This window comes from Pteropus medius, unplaced genomic scaffold (assembly GCF_902729225.1).
Source record: "Pteropus medius unplaced genomic scaffold, Ma_sr-lr_union100, whole genome shotgun sequence".
In the NCBI taxonomy this organism is placed as follows: Eukaryota; Metazoa; Chordata; class Mammalia; order Chiroptera; family Pteropodidae; genus Pteropus; species Pteropus medius.
The window spans coordinates 5,810,991-5,838,537 of NW_024340849.1; the positions used below are offsets into that span (position 1 = coordinate 5,810,991).

The following is a 27,547-nucleotide window of genomic DNA, read 5'->3' on the forward strand; positions in this document are numbered from 1 at the left end:
AATGAATTAGACTTAGCTTCACCGTGTACTCCATCTCTTGGTCCCCATCTTTAATAAATAAGATAAATTCTAATGTAAGTGATGAACTAAATATGCTATAACTTGCCTGTCAAATAAATTCTTAGTTATCTGAATAAAAATAAACATGATGTTTTAAATTGGAGTTCTTTGACTCTTAGTTCACCATAGTTATAAAATGAATTTCTTCCTTTGTTTTCCTCACCTCTCCACACCTACTTCAAAAGTCATATGCTTTCCCAGAGGTTAGCTAATGAGCCTATGTCTCTGAATTTTAATTTTTCTATTAAAATACTTTATATATGTAAATATAATATAACCGGTGCTAAGTGTGAGACACGGTAACTGATGCAGAGGATAGCGGATATTTCCTCCAAGTTTCAGAATTTATTTATTAAATATAATACTCTCCAGTAAGAAGAGCTGACTCTCTTAATAGTTGATCTAACTTGAATGAGTTATTCATCATTGAAAATAAGGTTCATACTGGGGAAATACTGACCTCTGATGTAAGTTTACTTCTGCTGAATTTAGTCACCTGCGCTTTCTAGTTTCTATAAAGGTGCTTCTTTAGCTACTAATGCCAAAAGAATTACAAGTTTTATAATACAATGTAATAAAGTTACATTGTATACTTTGATTCCAGCCCTCTAATTTTTAAAAGTGCCTTATATATATATATTTTTTGTCATTATAAAGGTCAGTGCATATTCTGCTTTAAATACTGGCTTATCTACAAAGCTCTTTCTCAGATGCCTAAATGATATAGTTAAGCTTTTCTCTAAGTTTTAAAAACAAAATTCTCATGTAATGAGAAATGTGATCACTCCTAATGAGAATTCATTAGCTTGTATGTCACAAGCTGCTTTTTTTCCCTAGTTTTCTAGAGCAAATTTATATATAATTAAAGAGTTATTAAGCATTTCATGTAATGAACCATGAAATAATGTTAGCTTTCATAAGATTTTCCCTGTGTGCAATATAATTCATTAATGTAAATACATAGCCTGAGCATAAAAACAGTTATTTGTAGGGGCTGTGGGGGGGGGCTTGAGGATACTTTAGCTGTTAAAAAAAAAAAAAGCCAAATGACAAGTATCTTTTCTGCTTGTAATACATTTTAAAATTCAAGCATTTAACACATTTCCAAGTGACAAATATTTATGGTAATAAAGGCTTAACATCTAAAACTATTTCAAATATCCAATAAATATCCAATAAGTCATGATTAAATGTACTTAAGAAAACATTATGTCTTTTTGTAGAATTCTGATTATGCTGATTTTTTTCAAGTATTTCTAAATCCCCTTAGCCTCATCTAATACACTCTAGAGACAACACTACCTAAAAAATGGAATACTGAAAAGAAGTGGTATTTGAATTTTACCTGGAAAAAAATGGAAACCAAACTTACCAGATTATATGAGGAATAACGTCGTCAATATGACAACTGAATAAATAGATATATTTTGTGGTAAACAAAAAAATACATCAGAATCGGCAAGCCCATGTGTTCAAATGATTCATTATTACTCACGGGCTCATGTACCTTAATGAAGTGAATTATCTAATTGTGCCACTTAATCACAGAACATTAAGAATCTTCGTGTTGAATGCATTGGGTTAATTTCATTTGAGTTTTCATCTTTTAAAAAGAAAACAAAAAAATAAGATGAAGAATCATTTCACTTAAATACAAAAGGAAAATAAATGAAAAAATGTATTATTTTTGACACCTACTATCAATAACTTTGTAGAACTTTTACTCTAGCAGTATCTTCTAGCATACGTGTCTTCTATAGTAAAATCAGTTTTTCTTTCCACTAAAAAACTAAAAATAGTTTTATTTTAGGCATCAAATGATATCTATGAGTAAAGATGGCAGCTTCCTGGGTTATAGATAAAACTTGCCTTTGTAGATATATCAGAATCAGTGGGACAGCTTCATTAAGGATAGTGTTCAGCAGAATAAAAACACGTTTCTCTTTAAATTTATGACAAGCTACATGTAAAAAGTATCTCTCAAATAGGAGTAAAAAGTATAAATAGCACTTAAAAATATATAGAGATATCTAATAATATGCAGGCTTTCTCTTTTAAAAAAAAGGTTTAATCAACAAAAGTAAAGCCCTTAAAGTGAGAATAACCAAAGGCAATATTTGGTAGGCAGAAACATTTGCAACCTCGCAACTATAATCTGAGAGGTATCAATTCTTACTGAGATGACTTATGTTGGTTAATATCCAAATAATGAGTGACTGATTCAACTCACTTGAGAAAAATGTCAGTTATAAATGCAAAAATATCATTAATATTTCTTTTTTTCTATTTTCTTTATATCACAATATTTTGAAGGTTTAATTATAAAAACAAAAATGAAACCATTGTTTTTAAACTGAAAATAGAAGTTATTTCAAAATATTTCCCATACAATAAAGAATATAGTTTAACCAGGTACTTCAGGAGAAAAGAGTATATATAATCTTTACTATTTTTGGATTCAATAGCCTTTTCTGAGTAAGCCTTTATTATTGCGATATGCATATAAGTTATGTATTATATGCTTTGGCCAGTAAAAGTGATATAAAGTGATTAGGTTCTGAATATATTTTGAGGGTAAAATTGACAAGATATGGTAATGAATTGGATGTGGGGTGAGAGAGAAATCAAGGGGTCAAGAATATCTCCAAAGACAAGAGGAAAGGTGAAATGCCAGTAACTGGGATAGGGAATATACACAGACTCACACTCACACACAGAAATATTTTATTCCCGTTGATTTGTACCTAGACCTTAAAACAGTATATCATATAAGGAGGCACTAAATAAATATCGATTGAAAGATTAAATAAAAATCTGAGATATTCAAAACTACAGAGATCATAATTATATGATGAATTTGAATATAGTATTTACTGGAAAAAAAATAGAAAAAAGGCACTGTCATGTTCCTATTAATTGCCATGACTTCTAATGAATGAATATTTTATATCTTTCATACCTGTATACAAACTACTTCCTTCTAAGAAAGGGCTAGGATAAGATTTTTCCCTCAGATGCCTATGTCAAACTTAAAGCTATTATGTTGGAATTTGAAAACTTGAGCCCACAGAAACCATTGAGTAGGATTAATTGTCAACTTGTGTTATTCGTTAAAATATAGCTTCTTGCTTTAAAAGAATCATTCCATGCTACAACAGATTTTTACAAAAGATTACTTTTGAAAACGAATTTCAAAAAAAATTATTAAAGATTTTCATTCCTTATTTAAGAGATATGTCCAGTTATCTTACATAGAAATCAAGAAAGCTGAATTTATCAGACAATTTTCTAATGACCAAAAACAAAACAAAACAAAAACAAAACTTTCAGCCTCTTTAAATAAAGCTTGCCAACAACTATCTTACTAGGTAAGTCATCTTAATTTAAAATTCACAACCTAAAGCATCTCGCAAATGATTCCCCACCACACTAAAACATTTAAATTACTTCTCTAGTCTAAGCATAGAGGCTGTGTTCAGTTACCTGCTGATCATTATGGGCACAGCAAGAAATTGGCTATTCTGATGACATGATTCCTTATCAGTAGTAACTAATCATAGGTGAAAGGACATTTATCAGGTGACATGTAAAAAAATTACTGCCTTATGTAAAAAGACTAATTTTAGTTATTATAATTCATAAATAGCTCTCTCTGTCAAATGGTACTCCAGAACAGTGATTAGGTAGAAGTGGCATTCTTATGAATTTTGTTTGGCTTGTTTCTGCTTTTGTTATTTAATTTTTTTAATTCAAAATTAACGGGGTTATAAGACTTTCAGCTAATGACAATCATCTTAATTACATTTACATTGCATTGTAGGAATCATGACACATGAACAGCTGCTACAATTTGATATGATTGTAACAAAGTCTGCCACAGTATAATATGACAGTAAGTTTTCAAATTGATACTCAGTTCCACTAATTCATCACAGAATATTCTTGAACAATCTAAGGAAATTAGAGCTCTGCAATTAACAATTATATACCTACTCATCCAGTATTTTGCCAGAATGCTTCAAATTCATGAATGACCGCCTCCATATCAAGGCCCTGTCGATTTGACTCCAGACCCCATCAAGTTCATCTACTTTCCCAAGAAAGTCAAATGTTACCATTTAAAATGCTGCTTAACATATTTGGGAATATTTTATGGAGAAAATAAAAATTAGACATTATTATGTTTAAAATTAAGAATACTTAGTCTTCAAAATCTTTAGAAAAACTTATAAACGATACATTTATTTTAATCTATCTTAAAATTCAACTTCAAATTGTGAACAAATTAGTAAGAAGAAACATGAACGCTTCCCCTGTCGAAAGCCTATGGCTGGGTTACGGAGTAACAACGCAGAGCTGTTCTGGGCTGACCACCAGCCAGCCAGCCCTGGATCCCAGCCTAGCTGTCCTCTGACAAGCTTTGGGTCCTTCCTTCCACCTCAGTGCTCTCCTTTGTGAAAAGTAAATGGTTGAAGACCAGTCTCTTCATAAGATTTTTGTGAGGAGTAAATAAAATATTTTTGAAGTACTTAACACAGAGTTGAGATAAATCATAATTACTCATCATAGACTGGGCAGAAATGCAAAATAAAAAATGAATGTACACTATGTTTTCAGCCTAAAATACTAAAATGAATACCCAGTTCAACAATAATACTCAGTGTCTGGTCTCAAGATACCTAGTGCACATTAAACTTATTTGTATTGTCATCCAAGAGTAGAAGGGAGATTTATAACAAGAGGAACTTTTCTGTACCATTTGTCAATAAAGTGGAACGGATTATAAAGTTCACCTAAGGAAGGTTCTCCATTTACTTACCAAGAAGTAAGACATAGAGTGGTTTAATAATCTGTATATTTAATGGTGAAGGCAGGTCTAGAAACGAGGTTTCTTGTTTCTTAAAACAGTGTTAATTTTTTTCCTCCCCGAACTCCATTACCTCAAATCTAATTTTGAACTAAGCCTTTTTGGAAAAGAATAGCATTAGTCTCTAGAAATTTATTTTGAAGATTGTGTTACATAAAGTAGAATAAAAAAGAAATACTAATCCAATGAATACACTAAAATTGCATATACCAAGATTGCATTTTAAGGTCGTCTAGGTAACTTTATCTAAAATCTTTATCAAATAAGCAATTCAAAACTACATTGTGGCACAAAGAATTTTGTCATTTGGTGACCGTAAAGTACTACTTTTTTGTTCAAAATGACTTATAGGTCTACATAAAGTACTACTTCTTTGTTAAAAATGACTTATAGGTCTACACAAACTGTTCAAAAAGCAATTTTAAAAAATTCAGGATGTTTATTGATTAGTAATAAGAGCCGTCTTATATAAGTTCATATTTAAATGTCAAAATATACAAAAGGGAGACACAAAAATGCCTAGAAATAGTGACAGATTATGTAATTTCAACACTGAATAAGGAAGAAGCCCACAAAAGTGAAGTGGACTCACAAGTCTCTATAACTGGTTAAAAATCCACTGATGAGATCTACAAAGCCGGGATCCGAGTTTTTTTGGAAGATGCTGACAGAGATCCGGCACTTCGGAGGCTCCCCAGCTATTGTGATATCTAAAATTGTCTTCACCCCTAAAACAAACAAACAAACAAAAAACCTATTGCATGGATGATATGCCCATGTTGAGAGTGCATGCCCAGGGGGAATCATAAAATGACAGATGGGAAGATGTCAGGGTCCAAATGAGATGGCTCTATGAGCACAATTTCAATATGTTGAGCCATTTTACATTTCGGGTCCAATGTGCTATAGCAGTTTAGTCTCTCCTAAGTAATATGAGTGCCTTAAAATGTGTTTACGGAAAATTTAATATGCTTTGATGCTTAGCTAAAGAATCCAACAGTTGGCAAAAGTCAGCAGCAAACTGTGAAGGCCCCTACCATACAAAATTTCTCTAGTTTATACAATAGTGACTGATAGATGATATTTCCCTTTAAAAGATAAACTCTGACCACAATGCCATCAGGGTATTTGCTTATCTATCCCATCACACAACTCTCCAAAACAGACATTAGTGGGGTGATGAGGGGCTTAATTACTACCCAATCTCATTAGTCTCACTGTTCTCAGAGCTGTCTCTCTAGAAAACTACTCATTTCATAGGACATCCAAAGGCCAGATGTTTCTTACTTTATACATGTAGTATAAAGCATAATAAAAATATTCTGTGGTCCAGAGAGTCTACTTTCCTGTTTCCTCAAAAATACAGAAGCTTATCGAAATTAAATAAACTTAGAATCCTCCAAGTTCACATTTACATTAATTTTTAAATGTAAAAAAATGTAATATTTTATGTAATTGTATAATCCAAAAATTATTTTAAAATCTTATATTAAATTGTATAATATAAACAAAATGAATGCTGCCTGAATACGAATTGCCCTTTGATGTATTTAATTAGGCAATATAGATTCTTATTACTTTCAACAATTAAATTTGTTATTGTTTTCCCCCAAATGTTTTAATATTTCAAAAAGATAGGCAACCGAAGGTTCGGCTGAAATTCTATCAACTAATAATTTATGTCTTTTTCTAATTGGAAGACTGGTGGCACATTTCCCAGGTCATCTATTGTGGCTTCACTTCATGAGTGTGAAAAACATAATCAGCTTAATAGCATGTGTCCTTTCAACTTAAGAGACCAAACTTACTGAATAAAAGTGATTTCCCAAGTATACAAAAGTAGTGTCAGATTAAAATAAGCATAAGGATAACCTCTAAGCAAGAATTTGTATTATGACTAAGAAAACTGATATTCTCAAAAACAAATTGTAAAACCTACATTAAATACTATAGTGTCCAAGTTACTGAAATGTAAAAACTTAAGTAATCGTGCCTCTAAATTAGAGATGTAATGTAAAGTACAATCAGAACTGTTGGGTTCGCTAACAGTTGAAATGAAATAAACTTTTCAGGTAAATCCCTTGTTCATTTGAAATGAATGTCTGTGTGTCTGTGTGTATACAATTGCTATCGTGATCTGTTTTCTATACATTTCTTGACATTGTACCTTATTAACGTTTGATTTTTAACTAGGCTTTACTAATACAACATCCGTAAATTTAACCAAAGAGCCATTGTGAGATGTAGAATATTAAGGTAACCATCCAAAATGCCGATTCCTGGTGTTTTTCAAAAGAAATCCCTCTGTTAGTGCTAAAATTTTTGACCTTTACATTTCTACAGATTTGCCAGTTAATATGGCCGTTAGCTCACATGATGTTGTCACGTAGATTTAAAAAGTTTTTCCCCAGCAGACACTGCGAGGAAGACTCAAACCCACAATGTGAGAAACACAGCACATCCTTACTTTCAGCTACGGCTCGGGGAGCCATCTGGAGAACCCAACCAGCACGACCACATGTGACAGACATGCCGCAGGTCACTCACGTACCACTCTTCTAAACGGTGCCATTCCCTGACTGCTTTCCTTGGGATACGTACTGTTAATGATTTATCATGTTAAAGTAAGGAGAAGTAAGTCAGAGAGATTTGCCTTAACTACTATCCTGAGAACACCTGTAATAAAACATAACCTATAAAAATATTTATACATCTTGCATACTTATATATCATGTGATTGTTAATCAAAGTATCTGGGTCCTTAGAGATTGCTTTGCCCTGTGTTCATGTGTAGATCTTTCCAGCAATGTCTGATTATCAAAATTCGGTCCTACTAACTTCTGATGGAGGAAAAATGAAAGAACAAAGGGGAAAACATAAACCAAACAAACAAAAAAAACTAATGCTGGTATAGAAGGCAACACAATAAATGTTTTGATTTGTAGGACTGTGTAAATTATAGTATAAATTTATAGTATAAATTTCTTCATATTAAAAATAGGGTACATTTAGTAATTCTAGATATATTACACATGCATACACAGACTCACACAGACAGACAGACACACACACACACACACACACACAATTTGTTCACTTTTAGTAGTCAAATTATGTGCCATATACTCCACCCCTGCTTGGTCTAAAAAAGGCTGGACGCAAGAAAATTTTATCAAATGACCAGCAACTCATTCTCTCAAATACCAAGAGACTCTAGAGATGCTTGATGTTTAAAATCTTAAAATCGAATTAAGTCAGCGAAATGGACCCATTAATTTCCAAAAATTTTTAAGCGAGATGCAAAGAATTTAAGCTGAGATACCAACTTAAATGTTGCTGTTTTTAATGCTTAGCAGACTCAGGTCTCCTGGTGTTCCTGCCCTGCTGACAGCTCCCGGGGCCCCCAGCAGGGGCTTGCATAAAAGCTGCTTTCATTCCTCAGTAAAACCAACGCAAAGGCATTCTGTTAGAAAACTCAGAAGGATGAAATTGTTTCCTTTCTTGTAGAAAACTCTTTACACTGCCTTTCCATCTATCATTGATCAAAACTGAAGTTTTTAGTTTTATGAGACAGTGAAGGGCGAAATGAAGGCTTTACTAGCTTTGACATCCAGCTGCGTGGAATTCGGAGAGAGAATAGGCCTCTAGTAGGCCACACTTTCAGTGCAAGGTCACTCCAAAAAAAAAAGGCTTTTACAGGTGTGAAAATATATACCTTTATAACTACTAATCTTTAGTTATGATGATTTAAAATACATTTGATTAAAATCCTAACTACCTCATGGAGCACGAATTCCTAAGCTTCCAGCTGATGGGCTTTACTGCCGCCATGGCCTCTACTAAACACACCTGTTCCGCCACTCCATCATGGCCTCTGGCCCTTCATGCCTATAATTTCTCCACCGCTTCTTACTATTGCACTTAGAAACCAAGAATCATAATTTAACTGCTTTCTTGCCCTCTATTCAAAATCCACCTGCCTAGAAAAATATTAGCCCTGTCCTTGACAGAAGACTCCTGCATCAGCATGTGTCTGGTCTTCCTCTCATCCTGTCTCATCGGAAGAGGTGACACCATCCTGTTGGAGCCAGCGCGTCCATCTGTGCTCAGAAAACCTGAATTCTCAGTTACTTCTTTTCTGCTCCATCATTTCCAACCCTACCTCTCTACTCATCAGCGTTAAAATGTTCGTGTCTCTACTTTTCTCTATTACCCCATATAACTATCATGTTATTTCTCTACTAAAACATTTCTCTACTACCTCATATAATTATCATGTTATTTCTCACTTTGTGAAATTTCACAATCGAATATCTTAAAAGTCTATAATAGTAAATTCTGTTTCCTCACCTTTCACTCGTCTATTTCTGCTTCTGCCCCCCGCCCCAGTACCTCTCCAAAAGCTGTAAGACCACCAGCAACTCCCATGACATTAACTGTTGAAATGTACGTCAAAAAGGCAGTGCTACATTACATAATGAGATTTAATAATAAGTCATTTGTGGAAATGCTGGCAATCACTGTCGTTATGCAAATATTTTCATATTACCTTTGGTATTCGTGATTTTTAATGTATGTAAAATAATGCTTGTTTATTATCTTTAAATCAATTTAAATATTATGTCTATTGTAGTTGTTCAGAAAGAATTATATTCGATTTAGCACCTATCACCTTTAAAATTATACCATTCTTTTCATTTACATTATTAGCTACCGAGATAGAGTCAAAGGAAAAATAGTAGAAAGTTTAAAATCTGTTTTGCCCTAATGGGTGTTTTATAAATAATCATAAGTATTCGATCTCATACTTTGATTCGGCATTGCTGGTCCAAAGAAATAAAAGACACTTTAAAAAGCAAAAGCACACAAAACTTTAAATATAGAACCATATTTGATATAACACTTTAATATTTTTTTAAATGTTTGTATTTCCTCTTAGTTACCTTTCCAGGTTAAATTTAGAAACTTTTTCTGGCTCTTATTTAAAAATAATCTATATAATTACAGTTATTGTTATAATATCCAATATTTAAGAAAAGATCACGAAATATTCCTGTACTGCCTTTCTCACCCAATGTTTGCAAAAACCATAATATACTCATCTTGGCTTTCTTTTTGTCCTAATTTTTCATCCAATTTTAAAAATATTTTGGTAATACAGTATTCCTATAAAAGAAAACGTCGGAATTTATAAATGTACTATCAATCAGAACATTTCTGTCTTGAAGGATTTCTTTATAATAAGCCAAGTGTTAAGAAGTCAGTGTTTTACTCATCCAGTCTTTAAAAAAAAAGTCTCGTAGCATTAGTATTGATAATACACTACCCAAAACAACTGAATTATTAGAACCGACAGGTATCTATAATGGTGCTCCTGATTTAACCGCTCACCAGAGGGTTAACTGGTAGGTATGTTTGTTTATGGACCAGTATTGTACCTTCCAGACATCTACTGGCTCAGAGTGACGACTTCCCTCCACTTTTTAAAAATCAGTGCTGCTCATCTGAATTCGTAATCAAATATGAATGGTATGATTACAAGATGACATAATAGGTGCTATGGCCTGGGAGAGCGCTGACACGTAGTAGATGCTCATAGAGCAAGGACAGAGAAATGACATTAACGCTACACAAAGGGAGAATAAGGCTTTGTGGCCAGGAACATCAAGAAGAGAAACCGAATGAGAAAGTGGCTCACCTGGGCCTCCCTCGTCCAGCAAGTGATGTAACAAGGAGAGAAGAGTAACCCGAATGGGGAAAAGGCACCTGGAGGAAGCTTACCGTTGGAGAGGGTCAGAAGGACGAGGAAAACGAAGAGCTGCAGATCGGCACCTTTTGACTCCCATCCCCACATCCCTCCCAGTGGTACTTATGGATATTCTGACAGGTGTGGCGTCGTGATTGTTAAATCAGAAACAAATGGAGACTAGCCTCGAAAATTCCCCAGACAAAACCAATTTAGTCCTGCAAAACAAAGCTTAATTGAGCTTATTGTGCAAGAGTAAGTTGACCTGGCTCTCTTCTTGTTTATGCCTCTGGCAATCATAAGCAGAACTTAAACTGTTTGCCAAAATTGATACGAGGTAACCACTGACCGATGCCCTGTCATTTAAGGAAATTCTAAGACGGCCAGTCGCTGTGAGGAATCGTGACAGCCTGCTCACCGTGTAAGCCACTTTATAACGATACATACTGAGCCTCAGTCCGAGTTGGTCCGAGTGTTCCTGGTTCCCAAACTCTTTGCTGTGTACGCGATAAGCTTGTACTAGTTTCTACGCTGAGATTCATTCACTGGATTAGCTTCTGCTCTGTCTGAGCTTTTGACATAAGGTCACAGATTAGCGATGCACAGCAGCAATGTCTCGTTCTGAAGTCTTCACGGTGTCATCACTTCGGGGAGACACCTTCTAGGTAGGGGATGCAGAAACAAGTGAAATGAATCTCAGCTTGGTGCAAACGTGGCTCTTCGGGCCATTGAGAAAGGAGGAGACCATGAAAGTGCATCCGGGATAGAGGGATGTGAGGCGTGGCTGCTGGATGCCTGCAATTTGGGGTCCTTGCAGTGGTACACTACATCTTGGCCACACATTAGAATCGGTTGGGCTTTGCAGTGGTACACTACATCTTGGCCACACATTAGAATCGGTTGGGCTTTGGGGGTGGGAGGGAGAAGGGGGTGAGTGGTGTTAAAAATGATGATACACTGCAACAGGCTGGGCTGATTTAATCAAACTCTCTGGGGAGCGCTACCTAAGTATTTCTGAATAACCTCCAAGTGGTTTTAATATGAAGCTGGGGTCGAGAACCAAAGGGTATGATACAGTCCTCAGAGAGCCCGTGGCTACACGTGTATAAGATGGGAAGACTTAATGGGATGCTTACCCACAGCAGACAAGAGAACTGTCACTGGGGGAACATTTGTTAGTCCTGATTTTTCTGTGCTTCCTTTCCGAGTGGCTCAGCACAATGCGTGACCTCCAGACCAGCAGCATCCATATCACTTGAGAACTTGTTAGAAACACAAATATCAGGGCCACCACAGACCTACCTAATTAGCAAATCAGTGGGGAGGAGGGGACATAATCTGTGCTATAACAAACCCTCTGGGTGCTTCTGGCAACTCGAAGTTGAGAACTACTACCATAGGTAAGGTGTTGATACGGCTCACTTAAATGGCGGGGAGCGGGGAGAGGGGTTGTCAGGAAAGTAATTTATTTCTCCAGGGCTTGACCAGAGCCTTAAACGGAAGACTAGCATGTAACAGCAGTGGGACCCAAAGTAAGAGAACCTGGGGCCAGAACGAGGGTCAGCTGATCCACCTCTCACGGGGAAATTTTCTTTGCCACTTGAAAAGCATGAATCCAGAGTGGTTTGATGTTGCACTTTATTAATATCTCCGACCACATCTGGGGTATAAGGGAAAACATGAAGAATGAGTCAGTAGAAATAGATCTGATAAATGTCAGAGGACAGAGAGGAAGCGACTGTACCGGAATTTATGACTAATTTCTGTGAAAAAGGCAGTTCAGTCATTTCACCCGTAGGAGAGCTCCCTGGTGACGATGCCCCTACCACAGTAAACATGGCATAAAGCAGGCACTTCGTGGAGGTGGCTGTGGGACAAACGGCGAGCGTTGCTGATGATGGCCAGAGATCCCTTGTCATAGTAAATTAAAAGCAGTCGCCTAGGACGCATATATTCATTCTCATGAATCCATCCACTGCAAATGCAGACAAACCATGTCCCAGGACGCCATGTACTCCGTGTTGGTGGCTGCTCATGTGTGACATTATTTTCTAGGCGATATGAAGACAACATGCTTAATGCAATTCTGCTACCAAGATCGATTCTAACTCCTTAATTCTGTGTCACGGGAAGGCAAATGATTCAAATAATGCTTTTCTCCACTGTTCAGTGAAAACCTGCATTAGAATCCAGGTTCCTTTACTTTTTGACTGCGTTACTTAACCTCACAGGATTTCAGCTTTCTCAACTAAATAATGGGAATGATAAAAATACTATCCACAGACTTCATATAGTGCCATGTTTGTACCATACCTAGCACAAGCCACGGTACCGTGTTATGTGTTCAATTAATGGGACCTGTTTTCTGAATACTATTTTAGCGTCATACACACTTTGTATTGTTTGTATGGTATTTCATCACAAAGATATAAAATGTACGTTTATTGTGCATGCAGAAATAAATAAGATCTGGCAAAATTACCTTGGGACTCAAATACATTGTTAAATGATTCCCTAAGTTTTTATTAAAACAGGACAGAATAGAGAAAAAAGGAAAAGAAAATAGTATGTAATATGTGGTTTGGGGATTTTATTTATTTATTTATCTATTTTATTTAACAGAGGACTTCCATTTTCCTTTCTTTGGATCAGAAGGCAGTATGACATAGGATGTAACATGTATATCAAATCCAGTTTAGTTGCTACTGAAACAAACTCAACAATTTTCCTAGGCACTGAAACACTGCTTCAGAATTTCTGATTTTTAAAAAATAATTACTGAAATATACCTCATAGAATTTATGAGAGAGCCAATGTTTTTCAGCTTAGCATGGTTAAAAATAGGTAAGAAAGCTACATGTATCTCTCTCAGATTTTGCCATAGAGGGGCATTTCTACTAAAAAAAAATGTGGTCAGTATAAGAAAAATTTCCATCTCTCTTCTATATGTATTCCTTCCATGTAGGGGGAACAAACTACTTTCATTACCACTTTAAATATATTAAGTGTTGGTGACTAGGAGTTGAAGAAATTAATATCATGACATTTACATATAATAAAATATATATCATAGAATACGATTCTACCGATATAGAGATAAAGCTATAAAATACATTAGGGAATAGCTTTCTCTGACTCAGGTTTGAGAAAGAACATCCACCCATGCTCCACACGTGCTGTTACCCACACCTGTAATGCAGATGTGCTCATGCCCTTCCCCTTCCCCTCGTATATGCAACGCAAACTTGACAGCTAAAAGCTAAATGCCACGTGCCCAGCCTGGTAAATATGAACAGACTCAGAGATCGACTCCACTATTTCTTGAAACAAAGGAGTTTTGTTTTGTTTTTTTTTCATTTAATTAAATGATATTTTCCTTTAAAAACTGCTTTTTGTACAGTATATATTGCTATTAACATTGTGACTCTTCTGATTTATTAAAAAATAAATTTTGATTCACTGGGATTCATCAGAAACTCTATTCACATTTCCTGAAATGAAGAAGAAAATTCCTTAACACAAATAACTGAAAACCCCAGGACTGTCCATCTAGGCCATGCCTACGTGAGAGGCTCACGGTGTCTCCTGCTCTAGTCCCTCCGAGCATCAGCGCGCCTTCTCACATCGCTCCACAGGATGATGAGATGCCTTACACAGCTTTAAATCTATATTTTCTCAGGTTTACTTTTAATGGACAAGAAAATGTCTCTCTCTGAAAAGCCCAAGCATCATTACACTTAATTGTCTCTACTGTGGTTACTTGCTCATACTAGTATGTGGGTCCAGAAAACGCAAATATTTTAATTAGCTAAACATGAACCACTTAACCAACCTGGAGGTGGAGGTGGCATCAACCCTCACCACAAGATGTGGCCTGAAATTTGGGGATGCAATCGACTCTAGAGGAAAATCAACATGTTAAGTAGAAGCCAGGCGAGTAAGTGTTAGGGGCCTCCAAACAACATTTGTAAGTCAAAATTGTGTTGAATCACCGAAAGTATTTAATTTCTTAAGTTTTGCAGTGAAAAAAAAAATAGATTTATGTGTAGATTTTATATCTTCTGATCTGAGATTGTTATTCTAATAAAAATTAGGAACTTCTCAATTGTCTTTGTCATCTTGGATTTATCAAGATTTGGCCTAACACGTTGTCATACATATCTTGTATATACGTAGCTCTACATGTCTATGTGTGTAAAAAGATAAAAGATATGTGTGTGTGTGTGTGTGTGAATAAATGTGTATTTCTATAGTATTCATATGGCAAATAAAATGATTGGGGATATTCTTACATAAATAGAGTCACCCTGCCCGTTTTCACCTTGAAAGTGAGATTTACTTTCAGGTTTTACCCCAAAACAATAACTCTGTTCTTCTATGGTGAGGCAAACACTGATTATAGTGTAGAATGTTTGGAATAAAAAGAGGTAAAGAGACAGAGCAAAACATAGGCATTCTTAGGTAAATAAGTAATCAAGTATTTTGCAGAGGATGCTAACAGAAAACTTCCGAAGTAATATTTTGACACAGGCTCGATAATTAAAAGACTAAGCTATATCATTAGCATCCACCGAGAATAATCTGAATTGATGAATAAAGTCCCTAAAAAAAAAACATAGAAAAGCACTATGATTTCAGTGCAAATGAATTTGGATACAGAGGAACAACAAGATTTAAGGATAAAGCAACCAGAGAAGGTCACAACATGATAATTCCTTTAGCTACACCAACTAAGTATAACTGCCAGATCCTTCAAGGGGAATAGGTAGCAGGTTAATTTAGGAGATCTCATGACTCCTTTTTTTGTGCTTTCCCTACCATTTCCACAGCACGTGAACTTTGGCTGTGCACATCTTCTCCCTAGTCTCACCAGCAGTCATCAAATCCTCCCTTAAAATTCTACCACCAGTCCCAGGGCTCGTGCGGTAGCAGACAGATTGTAGAGTCTCAGAACCGTCACTCTCTTCCAGGTATCTCTGCCCCAAAGCCACTGCTCCCCCCCGACGCCTGAGACACTGCAAACTATCTCAAAGAAAAGAAAACGTGTGGTTCTCAAGGAACTTGCTTACCCAAAAGAGGTACAAACTTTACTTGCTCTTACTCGGTATATAATTCTCTTAGATCACTCTTTTCCAGGTAATGATTTCCTTTCATCTTTCCGATCTCAGGTGAGCCTTCATTTCCCAGGAGGAAGCAATGACATAAATCTACTAATCTGCAGCATTTAACAGAGGCACTATGGACTCTTTGTCAATGATGTGATTGGACTCCAGGCTTCATGAGAACAGCTGTTGCGTCGTGCGTCTTGCCAGCCTTATACCTCCATCCACGTACAGTAGACTGGTCGTCTCGGAATTTTACTACGGATTCCTTCTAGTCTTCCCTGTTGGAACGCCAAACATGTACATTTTCCTGAATATCTAGAGCTCCAGATAAGATTTAGACCCTGGAAAAAAGATGTGCTCAGGCAAGGCCTGGGTTTGGAGCTGGGTTTGGAGCTGACTTTAGTGGGAAGAGAGAAAATAAGGAGTTATAGAGTCAGCAGGCCCAGTCCTGTGGGGGACTTCCTCGTCACCAGCTTGGAGCTAAGTCGTGAAGTGGTCGTGAAGGCCGTGGATGGAACAGGGGCGTCCAGCCACCCTCGCATCTTCCTGACACCTTCTCAGAGGGAACCCAGTCTTTAGTTAGGCTCATCCCATGGTAGTCTACCAGGAGTCGTTCCTACACAGCCAGTGTAGTCTGCTCCCCTAGTCCTTCCAAATAATCTGTTTCTCGTGTTATATACCTTTCTGCTACTTACCTATTTTTTTGATATCTACAACCAAACTCAGTATTTAGTGTTTGTCGCATAAGTCAACAGACCAATGAAAGAGTAAATACTACCTGACTGTAAATGAATTTCCTTATACCTTTAATAGATGAGATAACTTGCACCTTTCATAAAATTATGTCTTAATATTCTTTTGTTCTCTGTGCATGGTATGTTACAAAACATGTGAAATAAATAATGAGATGGATTGCAGACTCATACTGCCAACGTCACAGAAAAAAGTAAAAATCCTTTTACATCGTTTTAAAAACAATTCTTCATTTATACTTCCTTTACAACTATTAAAACTAAAAACTTACTGAAATAGATGTTTTTCTTTAAATGTACTACATGCTAATAAATAAACAGCAAATAAGACAAATCTAATAAGAAGTATGAGAGAAGCATTCTTTAAACAGGACGAGTTAGTCTAATAAACAGTGACATTCAAATACAAAAATCAGAAAACACTAAAGATCAGATCATTACCTGGAGAGAAGGACACATTTGATTTTTAAAAATTAGTAAATCTGAATTTTCTTTCTCTTTTCCTAAATAGTACCTAGAGCCAAAGGACATAATACTAATTATGAAATACTTATATGGGTAAAAAACACTCTAGCTACATCTGCCCAAATTGTCCCAAATAAACAGTTTCTTTGAGAAAAACTGAATTAATTCTATCTGGCTTAAGGTAGCATAATTAGTTTTAACCGGATTAAGGTAAAATTATTCCTGTCATACAGACCCAGCCGGCTAATTATTTCTCCGTATGTTACCGCTGCCCCATACCCGCCTCGCCTTGGCCTGGCAGACCTCTCACGTGTCATTGCCTTTCCCCATAATGTCAAGGACATGTTGCAACCGTGCCACCAATCTGCCGCCAGCACAGAGAGCACCGGGTTTTCAAGCATTAGTGCAGCAATTGGGAAATAAATTTCATTCGTGATATTTATTTAAATTAACTGTGAAGTGTAAAAAACATCCTTAAAATAATTAATATCAAATTACAATTAACAGGAGATATTTATCCTAATCAATGCCCTCCCGAAAGTTACACACGCACGCTTCGATAATGCCAAGTCAGAAACAACCTAATGTCATTTACGGTTGTCCTAAAGGGTGTTATAATGTATTTATAATGTGGTGTTGACTTGTGGTTTTCCAAATTTTAAGTGCACATAAACATCACCTGGCTACTTGTTTTTAAAAACATATGTATGTTCCTAGTTCCCAAGTTACATGCCTACTAATTCAGAATTTTTATTTTTGGGTACAGATAGAACCATGATCTAACTTTAAGAAACACTGCTCTAGGAGATAAGCACATCTATTTTTAAATTTCTTCTCTTCACCATGTAAATTTCACAGAAGATGCATGGAGTTAAATTGATTTCAGAATAATAGAAAAGAAGCTAAATGTGAAATAAGAATGTGATTCGTAATTATTCTTTCTTGATAGATTTTCTATTCATTTGTACTAAAATAGAACCACCCTCACAAAAGAAAAAAAAAATGAAACTACGTAATAGAAAATTAAATCAAAGTTGGTTAAAAGCAAAGAGATGATTCTTGTTAGTTACTGATGTATTGGTGCTTCCTCTCCTGTTTTGCTAGAATTTACAGAGAATTAGAAAGGCTGCCAAATGCTGTGGAGATTTAAACTCCATTATTTTAAGCATAATAAAATGATAAGGAAACAGAAAGCGATGGCCAGTAGCAGAAAAATAGGAAATGAAAACGCTCTCAATTATGTCAACAACCATTTTAAATTTAACTGTGTGAATTAAAACGAAATAAATCCAGCAAGTGCAAAAAGGACACTAAGCTATCGTAGGAGCCAATAGCTATTTTAGTGAAAATAAATAAATTCCAAAGAAATATTATGGTGCTCATGAACACAATTTAGTGTCTTTATTTGAACCTCAAATTCATGTGGAATTTAAATTAGCCCTAAATATCCAAAATTATATTGAAAAAGAAGAACAAAGTTGGAAGACTCACGTTTCCTGATTTCAAAACTTACTACAAAGGAACTAATCAAAACAATGCGGTATTGGCCTAATGGTAAACATGTAGACAAATGGAATAGAATTGATAGTCCAGAAATAAACCCATGCAGCTATGAACAACTGATTTTCAATAAAGGCGCCAAGACCATTCAAAAGGAGGAAAATAGTCTCTTCGATAAATGGTACTGGGCAACTGGATATCCAGATGTAAAATAATGAAGTTGGACCCTTACACCATATACGAAACTTAGCACAGAATGGATCAATGATCTAAATATAACAGGTAAAATTTAAAAAGTCTTAGAGAAAAATGTAGGGATAAATCTTCATAACCTTGGATTTAGCAATAAACTCTTAGAAATGAAACCTTAAAATCACAAACCACAAAAGAAAGAATAGACAAATGAATACAACCCTGGGTGCATCAGAAGACGTTATTAAGAAAGTGAAAAGACAACCTAAAGAATGGTAGAAAATGTTTGCAGATCACATATCTTATGAGGGTTTAGTACCCAGAATATATAAAGAACTCTTACAACTCAACAACAAATGCAAACAACCCTTTTAAAAATAAGCAAAGGGCTCAAATAGATATTTCTCCAAAGAAGATATACAAAGTGCCCAATAGCACATAAAAAGTTTTGACATCATTAGTTATGAAGGATATGCAAATCAAAATCATAATAAGATCAATTCACAACTACTAGAATAGATATAATTTTGAAAAGACACAAAATCAAAAAAAGAACAAGTGTTTCAGAGGATATGGAGAAATAGGAACTCTCATACGCTGTATTAGGGATATAATGGTTTAGCCACTGTGAAATAGAATTTGTTGGTCCCTCCAAAAGTTAAATAGAGAACTACCATATGACCCAGAAATTCTATCTATCTATCTATCTATCTATCTATCTATCTATCTATCTAATTGAAAATAGGTACTCTGATAAATACATGTACATGCATGTTCATAACAGCAATGTTCAAAAGAGCCAACATATAGAAACAACCAATGTCCATCAGCGCACGAATGGTGACCAAATTGTGGTACATCCGTACGATCAAATACTATACAGCCAAAAAAAGGAGTGAAGTACTGATGCATACTACGATGTCCATGAACCTTGAAAAAGTTGTTAAGTTAAAGAAGCTGGGTACAAAAGGTTACATTTTTTATGGTTCCATTCATATGAAATATCCAGAATGGGTAATTCGGGGGTACTGGGGCTTAGGGAGTTTCTCAGGGAATGATGAGCTACCGTGTCATGCTCACTGGATTTCCTCTGGGGAAGGTGACAATGTTTTGGAATCAGCTGAGGTGGTGATTTTACAACATCATGAGTATGCTAAATGCCGCTAAGTTATTCACTCTAAAATGATTAATTTTATGTAATGTGATTTCACTTTAAGAAAAAGAAAAAGAAAGAAGGAAAAGACAGTGACTGTCTCAGACCTATTAAAGTTAGCTGAGTTTTTCACTAATCTTATAGAAGTATTTTTAATTTGAATTTGAATTTTAAAGAAATATTATAACCATAACTTTTTTCATTTTCAATAAGAAGCTAAATATTATTTTTTATCACCGCTTTAAATCAAGCTAATATAAATCAACCGATAACACTATGTGAACTGCCAATCATTTTATAATAATATAGAGAATTATAAGCAGCATGTTAGTCATATCAAATACAAAATAATATAATTTCATAGCTGAATGACAATATATATTATAATTTCAAAAAGTCCAAATTCTGTAGAAGTGAAATAAAGTGTCAAAATTTGCATCTTTATTTTAATTGGCTGTGGGATAAAGTATCATTTATCTGACACATAGGAAGGAGATTTTAAAGGATAATATAAGCCATCAATAACCTTATAGACTTTGTTACCCTCTGCAATTGCCTCGTAATATAATAAAATGGAGAATATCAAAATTAAAGATAAATCAAAACATACAATGAAATTTAAATAATGAAAATGGAAGCATAAGTACGTGAATTTATTCATCTGACACATTTGTGAAGGTGTGCCAAACACTGTAGGAGGGACTGATAATTAATATTCTTAATTCTTAATTTTAATTTAACAAGACATGACAGCATTTGATATTTTAGTAAGAGAAAGTGAAACCCCACCCAGCAATAATTTAGTCCTGGAAATAATTCTTTATATATACAAAATCTTATTTGTGTACCTTTGCTTCAGTAGAGAATAAGAAAACAGGAAGAAAAATAAAACTCTTAGTTTAGAATTAAATTAATAAATGTTAATTCACTGCAAGTGTTTGTGTATGCACACACAGGCATGCTTGTGGGTATTTGAGGGTGAGTGAGAGCAATCATATATTAAATATCACCCTATTTTGCAGCCAGGGTAACTTTAAGTAGACAGTTTCCTTACAACTTTAATAAATGACATTTAAAAGTAGTATCTTTGCTAACTTTAGAAATTTGGGGGCAAAAGAGCATCCTTCTGCTCAACCCAAGCAATCTCATTCACTTTTGATAAAACGTATACAAAATCATGGATGTGTTTCTAAGTTTCATTAAGTGATTAAATTATCAATTCCAACAGATATCTAGTGTTTTGCTACAAACGGCGTTCTTAAAAATAATTTTTCATTTTCATAAACTAAATATAACATATTTCACATACAAAAGTGTTTAATTTTCCATATGTCTAAAGGTCTCTATACTAACAAAAATTTTGACTAATAACTATATTGAAAATTAAAATTTGTAGTGTACCTCATAGCAAAGGCATGTAAGAACAATCAAAGAAAAACATGAAATGACCCTAATTACATCAAATTATATTATGTTATATTTAAATCATTGCTATTTTATAACAGTAAAGGAATAGACATAATTATTGTTTATTCTTATATTGTTTAATAATTTTATAAGTAAAATAGGATTTGGAAGAAAACTAACGAGTGGCGAAAACTTAAGAAAACCATAGGTTTGCCTCCTAAACAACTGAATGGAAATAAATTATGTTTGAATACAAAGTTCTAAACAAATTAAATATAATGTCATTTACTGACAGTAAAGCGAATTCATTAGGAATTGGGTTTGAAGGCCATTCCACTTTTGTATCAATTCATCATTTTCCTGAGACACATCAATTACTACTCTGTCACAATAACTTCCTGAAAATGACCCATTGTGTGACCTGAAGAAGGGGGTTCAGTTGCCAGAATGATTTAAGAAAAAAAGCTTCCGAAGCATTTCGTGAGAGCCATGTTGTCTAGTTTACGGGGGTTTTACCCAGTAGAATACTGAGCACTTTTTCCAATAACTTTTCACTTTAAAAAGTGAATCTTTGCCTTCAATTCCTAGTGCGATTTAACACTGAAAGGCATTCTTGTTTAAAATTGTATTCCCTATAAGACTAAAGCCAAAAAAAAAAAAAAAAAAATGGACTATTATGTGAAAGTCCTTCCCTCCTCTATAAGTAGGGCTTTACCAAAATCGCATTGAACAATGATATTCTTAAGATCCAAGAAATTAACAAAGGCATTGCTATGGAAATTTCTGTGAGCAGCAGGTAGGTCTGCATCCGCCCCAAACACTTGTTAAAGATGACGAGATGTAAACATGAAGCCAGGAGGCATCTCCATCACTGCAGAGGCTGGTGGTGGGTGGCGTTCCCACGATGCTTCTCGCATGGCAGCACCTGTCCCCAGCGCCTCTATCCCGTGGCTCTGTGGCACTGCTGTGCACTCGTACACAGGTTATTCCTACGATACCTATACACATAATTTATGCACACGCAGGTCAGTTTCTGTTCATTGTTAAAGCTACGACTGGGCTTTGTGTCACCACAGCTGCGCTGTTCCCTGGACTTCGGCACGTTCGCATGTGCGGCGATTCACTTGGCAACCGGGTGTCTGAATCTTGATGCTTTGATCTTTTGTGGGGATCTCTGAGGCACGGGATTTTGACCTGCAGCTATTCCATAAGTAATTATTTTGGTTCAAGTAATAAGTCTGAATTCTTAATGAAGAGGGGGGAAAAATCACTAACACCCTCTCTCTGCCATAAAAAAAGATAAACGCTTAGGAATAATCTTCTGACTGATGAGCACACTCACGGATACGGTCAGACCTTCCAGAATCTTCCTAGTTTCCAAGTTCTGTCTAGTTACAGGCTGAAGAACTACACTGGTCCCAAACAGTCAGGCCTGACCTCAGCACCCTATTGACAGGACATGCCAACTGGCACCTGTGCCAGCTCCTGACAGGCCACCCTCAGCCTTCCTCACTGACATGCTTCATGATTATAACATTATGAAATAACTAGGAAGGCATAAAAATGAAATAGAATAAATTACTCTTAATCTGTGTTCCCATTCCACTTTATTCTTCCCAAGCATCGCCATGTATTACTGACAATACTTTACATGTATATCTTCCTATATTGACTCTCAGCATGTGCCGGGCGAGATAATGACTCACTAACCTTCACATAGCGTCACCTGGGGCAGTGACTGATACAGAGCAGATTGTAAATAAGTGCTCGTTCTGTTCAAGTGAATCAAAGGGAAACATATTTTGATGATCAAAACGTGTTCCATAATTGAAATAATTCTGGACCTTCACAAGTGAAAATCTGCAAAAATAATTACCTATGTATTTATCAGTTGTGTATGTGTTAGAACCAAATACACCACTATGGTTTATGAATCCGTACAAAGGAAATTATGATCACTGACTAGAACATTTAGCTTTAGATATTTGCATTGCCAAGTCATGAAACACTAAAGCATTTTAATCTTGTATTTGCAATAAATCTCTAGAATCACAAAAAAAAAAAAAGGAAAATGATATAGAATTCAATTTTTCTGGCCATTTAGCTTTTAGAGTTCGTATGAGTATAAACTACTTAAATAACTCAAAAATATGAACTCATTAGACTCATCTTTTACTCACTGCTAAAGGCATTGAGTGAAAAAATATAATTGTGCATTAAGATGCCATAGATACTTTAAAGAAAGAAATAGAAACAAGATGTATGTGTTTTGCAGAATATTGACACTAAAGCAAATAAATCACAACTTTCACTAAGAGAATATCAAAAAAAACATAAAAACTACTTATCAGAAAAAGCCCATGTATAGCAGTAACTGTGTATATTGGCTTTAAGATTAAAAAAAATCCAAAACAACCAAAATTTCCTAGAGTCAGATTCTGAATTTAATTCTAGTTTTAACATTTACGTCATAGCCTATTAAAACCGATTAGCACCATGATGCATTTATGACTCAAAAATAATTTTCAGAAGCTAATTAAAAAGGAACCAGAAAAGAGTGAACTTCAGCTAAATTTAAACATTTTCGCAGATTCACTACTTACCATAGCTACCAAAAAATGTGATTGTATAGTTACTCAAACTAATGGAGAAATATACTTATTGAAAATGAGATCGATCGCTCAGAAAACAGAGATGAAGCTATAACAGGAAACCAAAACCAAACAGGTCTGTTCCTAATTTCATTTTTTTGTTGTTGTTTCTTCTGGAGAGGCTTGAAACTGTAAGAACTGTCATATTCTAACATTATATAAATTTTGTCATAATCCATTTCACATGCACGAACGTTATTTTATATTACAATAAGAAAGAGCAAGCTATCAGTGCAAAAGGAAAGATTTGGAGGTGTGTAAAAATTCAGGCAGCATCCACCTAGACCTAAGGGTGGGAATACACAGCAAGAACATCTGCCTCCAAGGAGGCCCCGTACCTTGTTCTTTTCCTGCAGTTCAGTTTGTGATGTCTTGAAATCAGGACCTTGCGAGTTTGCACTGAAGCTGTCTTTCCTCTTGAGGAGGTCTTCCATTTCTTTCACCTGGACCTTTAGCCTTCTATTTTCTCGCTCCAATCCTTGTTTTTCTGTTTCAAGTATTTCCCTCTTGTGCCATTCCGACGTATTTTCGGCCTGCAGTTTCTCTAGCTAAACACAGAAAATACAAAGAAACAGCATGTAGCGTTTGTAATTGCTAAAAGGCCAAGCGCACGGCAAACAGTCCTCTGTTAAGAAAGGTTCACAGATATGTCCATTTATACACTTTTTAAAAAGAAAACTCTATTTGTCTGAAAAGTCGAGAACAACAGAAATGTCTTAAGACCAGGCCATGACCTACATACAAAATACCTTTCCTCTTGGTTTATTTGAATATCTCTATACCCATAAGAACCATATTTGTCAACTAAATATGTTAAGTGAAAAACTGATAATATTTTGCCAACGATCTCCACTCAACTGTTGAACGTTTATCAGTTGAGAAGGCACAAAATCATGTCTTTGATTGGATGGATATAGTTCATGTACTCATTCACTCATTCATTTATTTACTATACCTTTCAATTTCCAGGCACTATGCTAGTTACTGTGATTAAAGACAGTGAATGTAATAAAATGTTATAAATTCTGTGATATGAGTACTATAAAATATAGTTAAACTCACATGAGAGAGTGGCCGATTTGATTTTCAGGGAAGAGAGGCTGGCAAACCTTGGCCAGAGAGTCAAATCCATTTTAGAACATGGTGCCTTTTTTTTAATAGTTGAAAAAAATCAAAAGGAAAATACTATTTCTGACACAGTAACATTATGTGAAAGTCAAATTTCAGTGCCACAAATAAAGTAGCACTGGAACATAGTCCCTTGTTTACATGTTACTTATGGCTGATTTCAATGGAGAGTTGAGCTAACATCTTTACTACCCGGCCCCCTACAGGAGAAATTTGCCTTTTAGCTCTAAATGCTAATCCTGAGCCCTGAATTCTAATTCTGACATCACCATTTATTCTTGATTAAGGTCGGGCATGTAACTTCATCTCCCCAATGTGGACAATTTATTCCCTAATCTAAAAGAGTTTGTGAGAAGTAAAATTATTTGATGGGAAAGCACTTTTTACAGCAATGTACTGCTTAGATTAGGAACATTGTGGTGATATTATTTCAGAAAAAGAATTACGTATTTATCCCATATATTTGGGCATATGTATAACTAAATGTCTAAGTAATTTGTAGTCTTAACCTTTACAGTGAAGGCATACTCTGTAGAAAAAGTAGCAGAACCCAACCCTGGTTCTGTCACTTATTCATGGTTCATTCTGGACAAGATACTCTTTCTGTACCTCAGTTTCTCAGTTTTTTTAACCAAATTTGGATGAGAACTCCAGACCCACCAAATCTGTGGTATTGTAAGGACTGAATAAGATCAATTGTTCAAAATGTTCTATAAACTATATAACATGATTAAAATATGAAGCACTGTGTTAAGGATAAAAATTGAGAATTACTTATTTTTACATTGTTAGTTTTAAGCGGCTTGATTGCAAAGTACTAAATAATATTATACTATTATGAAGTATTTTTCATGACATTTTAAATTCTAAAAGAAAAATCAGCTTAGCCAACATTAAAAAATGTTAGATTTCAATAATATCTTTGGAAGTGAATTTTGATTTTAAAAAGTCTAAAAAGTGCTTTTTCCTATATATACGATTGTACCATTTTTGTAGAAAATGTTCTGTTCCCAAATCTAAGAGAGGCTCTGGCTTCTAAAAAACAGGAAACCAAAATTATACTCTTGGCACTAGATGTTGTTTATCAATTTAATATAATAAACTAAGAAATCAATTTTAGATGATGTGGTTTGACATTTGGGGTGCCTATTTGGGAATATGAGGTGAAACTAGTATTTCACAATGAAAATAATAAAACTATAACAAAAAAATCATCAACTTAGTGATGAAAAGTTAATTTTAGGAGAATAACTGTATTTTGGGCCAAGGACAAATACGACGTTATATCAAGTCTTTGTAAAACTGTAGGCATTTAAAAGAACTTTACAAATTGTTGAAGTCAATTTTATACCTAAAACAGATAACAGGCAGAAGTAATGTTTTAAATAAGTAATAGATGGTTTGAATAAATAAATCTTTTTTTCCCCCCAGAAGTAATGAGTTTATTAAGGGAAATTATGGGCAGCCACAAGATGGCAGATTCTCAGCACCCAAAAGTGGGTGGGGAGTTGACATTACAGCGTCCAGGAACACGAGTAGTTTATAACCAGGCAGCACGGGCTTGATAAGAGCATTCTATTCCGAAGCAGTGAACAACTTCATGGGCCTACCTATCGCTGTCAAACATTCCTTTCAGGTGATGCGGGCCCGACCCTCCCGAGGGAGTTGGCTGTCACCGAGTGCCACTTGCTTCTTAAGATGGCGTCGGTCATGTCAATCACCAGAAACCATGTTACCTCACACCCTATGTGAGGCCTTTCAACAATTTTATGTGTCCTCTTGCCTTCACTGAATTTTTTTCTTAAATACCTACAATAGTTTGTTTCTTGGACTAAATCTGATTGATATATCTTCCTTAACTACCTATCAAAATAACATTCTTATTATTTTTCATCACTGTACCTTGCTTGTTTTCTTAATCCTCAATATGATTTTTTTTAATTTTATTATATTAGTTTCACGTATACAGGACATTGGTTAGACATTTATATAGTTTATAAAATGATCCCCCTAATTGCTCTTTCTCTCCTCTGGCTCTCCACCCAGCCATTACCTTACTGCTGACTGCATCCCCTATGCCATGCCATGCTTCCCATCCCCGTGACCGTCTATCAAATATTAATTTGTACTTCTTTAATCTTTCACCTCATTCTCCTCACTCCCCAAAACCCCTCCCCTCTGGCCATCCCCAGATTGTCCTCCATATTTGTGAGTCTGTTTTTAATTAGTTTGTTCTTTTTGTTCCTTAGATTCCACATATAAGTGAAATCATATGGTATTTATCTTTCTCTGACTTATTTCACTCAGCATAATAACCTCTAGGTCCATCCATGTCGTTGCAAATGGTAGGATTTCATTTTTTTTTTAATGGCTGAGTAATATTCCATTGCATATATAAATCCTGCATATAGGTTTTAAAATTTATTTGTTTATTTGTTTATTATCTGGTTCTACCATCAGACTGTAAGCTCTGTGAGGCTAGCAACCACATCTTTCTTTTTTTAATTAAATTTATTGGGGC

The 27,547-nt window shown here is 35.2% G+C and overlaps 1 protein-coding gene across 3 annotated transcripts in view; it reads right to left on the reverse strand.

Moving 5' to 3' along the window:
• The window catches only part of CCDC102B (coiled-coil domain containing 102B), a 201,378-nt gene that overhangs the window by 86,314 nt on the left and 87,517 nt on the right, over positions 1 to 27,547 (reverse strand). For all 3 annotated transcript variants that reach the window (XM_039839894.1, XM_039839876.1, XM_039839886.1), the window contains one exon: positions 24,237 to 24,446. In XM_039839894.1, coding sequence (XP_039695828.1) covers positions 24,237 to 24,446 — 210 coding nt within the window. The remainder of the gene's footprint in view (positions 1 to 24,236; positions 24,447 to 27,547) is intronic.